This window comes from Pinus tabuliformis, chromosome 9 (genome assembly GCF_031772625.1).
Source record: "Pinus tabuliformis cultivar Carrire ecotype Pingquan chromosome 9, CPIR1, whole genome shotgun sequence".
NCBI lineage: Eukaryota > Viridiplantae > Streptophyta > Pinopsida > Pinales > Pinaceae > Pinus > Pinus tabuliformis.
In genome coordinates, this window is record NC_142307.1 from 1,966,261,112 (window position 1) to 1,966,269,303 (window position 8,192).

The 8,192-nt window shown below is 41.1% G+C and overlaps 1 protein-coding gene across 1 annotated transcript; it reads right to left on the minus strand.

Moving 5' to 3' along the window:
- Positions 1 to 6,955: 6,955 nt before the first annotated feature.
- Positions 6,956 to 7,714, minus strand: LOC149156864 (uncharacterized). The gene has a single exon (XM_089444891.1). The coding sequence runs from the start codon at positions 7,712 to 7,714 to the stop codon at positions 6,956 to 6,958; it is 759 nt and encodes a 252-aa protein (XP_089301017.1).
- Positions 7,715 to 8,192: the final 478 nt, after the last annotated feature.

Genomic DNA, 8,192 nt, shown 5'->3' on the forward strand with positions numbered 1-8,192 from the left:
TGATTTGTCCTCAAAGCTTACTGATGAAATGTTGGATCTCTTTTTCTGCTCGTCGCGAAACTGTCATCTTCGTTGTTACAAGACGATATGATCTTTGGAGTGATAAATAAAATTGTCAAATCAAAAATGGATCTGACCATCCTAGACTAATCCTTTATGAAATCTTTTGGTCACTAGAAATTTGCATTGAATTGTTATCATCAAACTATATTTGTTTTACCAATGTAATGAACAAAGTTCTTATACTCATAGGAATGCTATGATACCAATGTTGATGACCAAAAGTCGTATACGCAACGAAAATCTTTAAAATACTTCAAAGATGTAAATGTCCATTGTAAGACATCTAACTATATATTGAAAATTGTATATTGAATTGATGTAAGATATGATATGATTACAAATGAGAATGAGGTTCTTCTTATATACCATAGGCAGGTTCCCTTTCAACTCTTCATTACTAACTAACTAACCATTAGTTAATTAATTATTATTTTTTTTATATGAATTATATTCATAACATTATGTAGCGACCAAAAGTCGTATACACAACAGAAATATTTAAAATACTTTAAAGACATAAATGTCCATTGTAAGACATGTAACTGTGTATTGAATATTATATAAGAATTGATATGAGATATGAGATGACTACAAATGAAAGTGAGGGTCTACTTATATATCCTAGGCATGTGCCCTTTCATGAATGATCATATCTCTAAGACATGCCTCTTCATTACTAACTAACTAACCATTAGTTAATTAATCATTAATTATTATTATTATATTTATATTTATATTTATTATGTTTATATGAATTATATTCATAACACTGTCTCTCTCTTCAAGAAGCTTTGTCCTCAAAGCTTACTGAGAATATCTTCTCGTCTTTGAACTTTAATTTTCGTCGATACAAAATGATATGATGCTCTGAGTGATAGAAAAAATTGTTGTACTGAGAACATATCAGACCATCCTAGATTAATCTTTTGTGGAATCTTCTGATCTCTGAAAATTTGTGATGAATGGTTATTGTAAGACTGGATTATGCAAACTTCAATGTTTTTGGGAACATAAATTTGTCGTTTATGTTTTGAGTGATACTGATACGTAGATTGATTGGAAATTCTGCTCTTGTGATTCAGATATTGATAAATAATTTTTCTGGTTGGACTTTCCCTTATCATGTTAGTGGTTGTTTTCTGATTTCCTTCAGGCGTTGTTGTTTTTGAGATGACTACTGAATCATCATTTGGAATGTCTATCGTTTGGGCTGCAACTTCTGCATGTGTCTTCACTTCAGTAGGTTTATCCTCTGCTTGAGTTATGATTTTGACTAGAACAATATTTGTTTCTTTATCTTCAACTTGGACTGAAACAATTGGAGACTTCGATACTACTTCTTGAAGTTGTTCTAACTTGTCGTTTAGTGATTTCTTGTCACTTTTAAGTTTCTTTATTTGCGTAAGGCTTGGTTATGATTCTTTAGACATGAAAATTCGTCATTTTCTGAATCGTTGACTTTGTCCTTAGTATCTTTCTCTTTATCTTTTAAATTTTTTATTTGCTCTAATAATTGTTTATTAAGGGTTTTTAGGCACAAATTTTCTTTTTCTTTTTCTGATAGAGTCTCCTTTAGTTCCTTATCAAAGCTTTCCTTTTCTTGTTTTTGTCTTTGTTTCTTAACCTTGGAATTTTTATCTGTGAAAGTAATATCTCATTGTCAAATTTCTTTGTTGCTTTTTGTTGATTTTTCATGAAACCAATCTTCCAGATCTTTATATTTCTTCTCTGAGGCTTTGTTCTTTTGTTAAAGATTTGCGATTTCTTTCTTTAATCGTTTTATTTGCATCTTCTCATTGTTTTTATGTTCTTATGTACTAAATAATCTTCCACACCTTTGACAACAATGACACTTTTTTTAATATATATGTATATCCAATTTCTTCTATACAACTTGGACATTTAGTCCAAAATAACGATTGTTGTGTGGGACTCATCTTGACTGCTTCCTTCATTATTTTTGAATTAGGCTCCATTTTTCTTGACTTGATAACCTTCCTTGGTAATTTAATTAATTTTATTTTATTTTTTGTGTAAATCAGCTGATATATTAGATCACAAAAATGTTACATATGGTTACAAAAAGGGGCCTGCCATTTTCAGAGGGAAAAGAGAAAATGCAGGCCTGCCAAACAAAGGACCACTTATATAAGCCCTGTAGCTAATCGTTGTTCAGACAGGAAACATACTGCGTAACAACTAACACAAACTTAACCTAAGTCAAACATAAACCGAAACAGAAAACGACCAACCACATAGGGCTTCCAAACAGTAAGAGAGCAACTGCTATCATAGAAGGCCGCTTAAAGGCCTGCCGAAGCTTACATTCATCAGACATAGAAAATAACAAAAGCAAAGGATAAACAAGGACCATCAACAGAAGATCGCACACCAGGAATCCTACTGGTCAATTTTGGCGACGCTTGGAGAACCAGCAGCACTCGAACCAGCACCATCATCTCCCTTGGGAACACTGCGGGGCCTCTGGCGTCTGATGATGGTTGTTTTGGAATCATCTTCAGGGGCTTCAATAGAGACATTTAGCACATGGCGCATGTCCAGCTTGAAGAGCCGAATAAACCCTCCCAGACTTTGAGCAAGCATTTTAAGTTCTTCCGTGAGGGAGTTGATGGAAATCTCCAGCTTGTCCAACCATGCCGAATTCTTGGCAGATGTGAGGGAGTTCACCTGGTAGGCCTCCTTGAAAGCGGCACCTTGCATGCTCATGGCTTTTGCAAGCATCATTTTCATCTGCCAAGCCACACTTTGCATTCTCAGGAATTGGGTAGTTGTTTTCATCTTCCAAGCCACACTCTGCGTTCTCAGGAACTGGGTAGCTCTGGTTGTTAGGGTTCCCGGGTCCGAGATCTAATATACCTCCTCGCTGATGGCTTTACTGTCCATCCCTTCACTGGATTTGTCCACCTCAATTTGGAGCTCTTCAATAATCTGTTTTCCTTTTTTGGAGATGGAAGCCTCATAATCCTTCCAAGCTCTCTTTAAATCTCTGGCAGCTTTGGAGCTGCGGAGGTTGCGCTCGGCCATGGAAAGATTGCAGGTGCAAACTATTGAAATGTGAATTCCTATACACGAAACCATAAACACAGGGCTAAGCTTTGAGGAATACCGTAAGCAGGTGAAATATTTCCCGATTGGCTCTGTATTAATAGTGAAAGACGCGGTGCGAGGGGCCGTGATCTTAACTGAAACTTTTGTCTTTTCCATGTTTCTGATAGCCTAGATCCCCAACAGGTGACTGACGACATTCCTATTATTACGGTTGAGTGCGTTTGGACTGCCACGCTTATCACTTAAGAGAAGAGGCCACGCATACCCCAAATCGTAAAAGGTATGCTGACCTCTATCCTTGTGGTAGATCTTCCATCTTTTCCAATGCGAGCCATAGGACAACTACCAGCGATGCCACCACTAGGCATTAAGGCTTAGGGAATAAACATTAAGAGAAAACCACATTATTCATTGATGATCGGTACCTTGTAAGTCATCCTCCTCTCCTGACACGCCTGTGAGGTCTTGCCTTGAGATTTGAAGGCATTTATCCTGAATATTAGCACATGTGACGCTCTGCCAATAGGTGTCAATGTCATCATTCGGGTGGTCGACTGCGTGGTTGGCTAGGATATTTGCCATTGCATTCGCACTGCGCCTAATTGCCTGCAGAACGACTCCATTGAGAGCGGAGAGATGTTTGGCGATGAGCGCGGTGACCATGGCGAGGTGCTAGTGCTTAGTAACCTTCTCAGAACGTGAACCATTTTGCATTTTCCTCGCAGCATTAATGGCTAAGAGCGAGTCTCCTTCCACTATTGCTGCCCCACTACCCAGGCGGATTAGGATTTGCAAACCCTGCTCTAGAGCTGCAAATTTTGCCTCGTTGTTAGTGGCTTCCCCCAAAGAATTGTTGTAGATATGAAGAATTTCCCCTTTATCATTGCGTATGACACCTCCAAGGCCGGCCGGGCCAGGGTTGCCCCGAGAGGCTCCATCAAAGTTTAATTTGTGGAACCCCAGGATAGGAGGTTTCCAGGACAGCAGAGATGGAGCGGGCTGAGGTCTCTGCGCTGGAGAATTGAGGCCAGTTGCAGCACTCATGCCAAATAGCTGCAGAATTCACCTGTCATTAGCGGAAAGCCTGTTTGCCTGTTCTGCTTTACTACTGGTAAGGGCAGTTTCTCGCATATTTTGCATGATGTTTGTTTTGATGGTATCTAGCTGCCTAGATTCCCTCTGAAAAATTCTTCTATTTCTTTCTTTCCATGTGGACCAGACTATAAAACCGGGGCTTAGCCTCCATAGGATGTTTACAGTGTCGCAGCTAGAATATTTGGTTCGCCAGTTGGCTATGTTGTCTTGTATGGACTCTCTATTCCTGTCTATTTGTCTGAAGATCTCCTCCATCCATACCCATAGTTTATTGGTCCATTCGCAATTGTTGAGGAGATGATTCATAGACTCCTCTTCTTTTTCATAGAGGGGACATCGGGATGGACCAATGAAGCCTTTTTTGCACAGGTTCTCCCAAGTGAGGATCTTACGATGCATTAGGAGCCATAAGAAAGTTTTTATCTTCGGCCAGATGGTGGTATCCCAAACATTATTGTGCCAAATCACTTTCTCTTCCAGATCCCTGTGTTCTAAGTAAATTCTAGCTTCCTTTAGGTTGAAAGTGCCTCCATCAAGTTTGCCCCACCTTAGTTGATCTTCATCCTGAGAGTAACAGATCTTCCTCTTATCCAGACAAGAGTGCAAGGATAAGAGAAGGTTGCCCATCACATCTGCCTATGGGGGAGTATTAGGGTGCCAATGTCTCCATTGTTGGTCTGCGATACTATCAGTCCAGTATTGGTTCACCCTGAGTTTTCCTTGTTCCTGATACCTATGCTACAGGGGAAGATAATCAGGACTCTCAAGCTTGGGAAGTTGTTGCCAAGCATCTTCCCAGAAGAGAGTCGTGCTACCATTACGGATTTCCTAAAAGCAGTTATCTTGTATGATGTTCCGATTAGCCCATGCCAGGTTCCAAATGGGGGATCCGGCTAGAGGGTCAGTCATTCTAATGAGATCATGAGGCCGCCATTTTTCAGCATACTTGGCTTTCCATAGCCTGGCCCAGGGTGTTTGTGGTTCCTTGACTCATCTCCACCACAGCTTGGCACCACAGGATTTATTTACTGTGTCTGGGTCTTGAAGCCCCAGACCACCCAGGATCTTGGGTTTACAATTTTTTTCCTATGCTACTAGAGCCCATTTCTGTTTGTCAACTTTTCCAGACCATAGGAAGGTTCTTTGAATGTTTCTGATTTTTTGGAGAACACCTTTGGGAGTCGAAAGGATGGAGAGCATATACTGAGGAATAGCTTATAGGACAGCCTTAGTCATGACAAGCCGGCCAGCGAAGTTAAGGACCCTATTAGTCCAGTGATTACTCCGTTCTTCGAGGTTAGATAGCAGTTTCTCCCAGTGGAACTTTTTCCAGGGTTTATCAGTGAGAGGGATCTCGAGATACTTAGAGGGAAGGCTTTGCCTTCTGAACCCAAGGATAGCAGTAAGATTTTTCTGGATCGCTAAGTGAGTATTGAAAAAGAAAATGGAGGACTTATCCAAATTAAGGTCCATACCTGTCGCTTGACTGAAGAGATCAAGGATAGCTTTGAAACCTTGGGCTTCCCGAATCGTTGGAGTTCCATGAAGCATGGTATCATCCACAAATTGTTGATGAGTAGTGGTTGGGCAAGGTGGCAGGGGTTGAAGGCCCTTGATATTGTTCCTTTCCTTTGCAGTTTTAATGATGCGACTCAGGCCTTCCATCAAAATGACAAAAAGAAAAGGGGAAATGGGATCCCCTTGGTGAATGCCTCTAGAGGGGGCAAAGGGGAAGGTGGGAGCTCCATTGACCAAAATAGAAAAGCTGGGGGATTTGACTAAGGCTAGAATCTAGTTGATCCAACATTGTGCAAACCCAAAAGCTTCCAGAATGGCTTCTAGATACTTCCAACTGACCTTGTCATAAGATTTCGAGAGATCCAACTAAATGATCATACCTGCTTTTTCTGGGATTGAAGAGTGTGAACCATTTCCTGTGCTAGCAAGACATTATCCATGATTTGTCTGCCTTCCATGTAGCCAGATTTCTCCTCTGAGATTATCAAAGGGAGAACTAGCTTTAGTCTGTTGGCCATTACTTTGGAGATAATTTTATAAAGAACATTGCACAGAGCAATTGGATAAAATTTTGAAGGGGTACAGGCTGCCTCCTCTTTGGGAATAAGGGCGATGAAGGTGGAATTGAGGGATTTGAGGATGGAGGAAGATTTTCAGGAATCTTCCACCACCTCCCACACTTCCAGCCGCACAATTTCCCAGCAAGCTTTGAAAAAATCAATGGTGAAGCCATCCGGCCCTAGTGCCTTACCATTAGGCATCTCTTTCACTGCTTCTTCCACCTCCTCCATGGTGACAGGGTGGTCTAAGGATTTATTCTGATCCTTAGTAATTAACCTTGGGATGGAAGTCATGACTTCCCTGATAGCCTCTTCCCTATCAATGTCTGGTTCCGTTGCTATATGGCTAAAGTGATCAGTGAGGATGGAGGAAATATCCTGATGAGAGTGGAGGGGAGTACCTTGCTCATCCTTCAACCGAGTGATTTTGTTGGTGCACCTGTAGTCTATAGCCGAACGATGGAAGAACTTGGTGTTTTTTCCCCTTCTTTGAGCCATTGTATGCGAGACTTTTGTCTCCATAATATTTCCTCCTGCTGGCATCTTTCATTCCATTTTTGCATGAGGACTCACTCAGTGCTAATGGAATCTTGGGTGATGTCCCCTTTGAGCCATTCTGTATGGATTTGTGCCATATATTCCTCCAAGGCCTATTTGTCTTTGAAAATATTCCCGAAGACCTCTTGGTTCCAGGATCGAAGCCGAGCTTTGAGGTGATTTAATCTGGCTTGGAGCCGGTACATTTTGGTGCCTCTGGTGTCTAGTAGCTCGTGCCACCAATGTTTGATTTTAGAAGTGAAATCTGGATGGCCCAACCAAAATTTCTCAAACCTAAAAGGTCTATTTTTTGGAGTGCCGAGGATGGTTGCGTCCAGGGTGATGGGCCAATGATCAGAGCCTCCACAAGGAATAATGTCCGATTCCACAGTGACCCCCTCAAGGAGGATGGCTTCTGCTATAAGAAAATGGTCAAGTCTGGAGGCGATCTGCCTTTCTCCTCCTCTTTTGTTATTCCAGGTGTATAACCCATTTTTGGGGAGGATATCAACAAGATTTGCTGCTCTGATGAAGCTATTGAATGCCTCTGCATCTCTATTCAGAGTTCTTACCCCTCCTTTCTTTTCTGCCAGCGAGGTAATCATGTTGAAATCTCCTCCATAGATGGCTTTAGCAGTGGAGTGTCTATGTTGCATCTTGGAGAGGTGATCTAGCATCAACAGTTTATCCTCTAGTCTTTGGGGGCTATAGATATTAGTGCACAGGTATGTGTTGGATTCCCCTATGATTTGCATTTCCAGGGAAATGTATGATCTGGAAGCCTCTGCACTTATAAGATGGAGGGAGTGGGGATTCCAGAAAGTGGCTAGGCCTCCCTCCATTCCATTCCCTTCCACTTCCGTGTATTCCATTCTTTTTCCTAAATTTCTGCTTATTCCTTTCATTTTCTAGCTGGAGCACTTGGTTTCTTGTAAAAAAATCATGTCAGGATTTTCATTTTTGACTTTCTTCCTCAGAAGTCTTTGTTTTCTTTGGTTGTTTAGCCCTCTAGCATTCCATGAAAGAATCTTCATAATTAACAAGGTTTAAGAGGAGAACGTGAAAGCCTCAAGGGCTTTCATCTTACCTGAGTTGAGGAGCATCTGACCTAGCTCGTGGAGTGCTTTGTTGTTTTTTCGTCAGCCTCTCTTTTTCCTGTGTTTGGCATTGTGGTTTGTTTGGTGTAAACCTTGGGCCTTGACGCCCAGACCCTTTGTGGTGCCAAAGCCTCTTTTCTGCCCTTTTAGTTATGCATCTTGCCTTGTTAGGAAGAGAAAATTGACTCTGTCTACTTCCTCCTCTGGGATATGTTCCATTCCTTTCTGCTTCCATTTCTCTACCATGGTATTG

Bases quoted from the DNA above. Each gene is read 5' to 3' on its own strand.
- LOC149156864 (XM_089444891.1), bottom strand. From the start codon at position 7,714: ATGGAATACACGGAAGTGGAAGGGAATGGAATGGAGGGAGGCCTAGCC.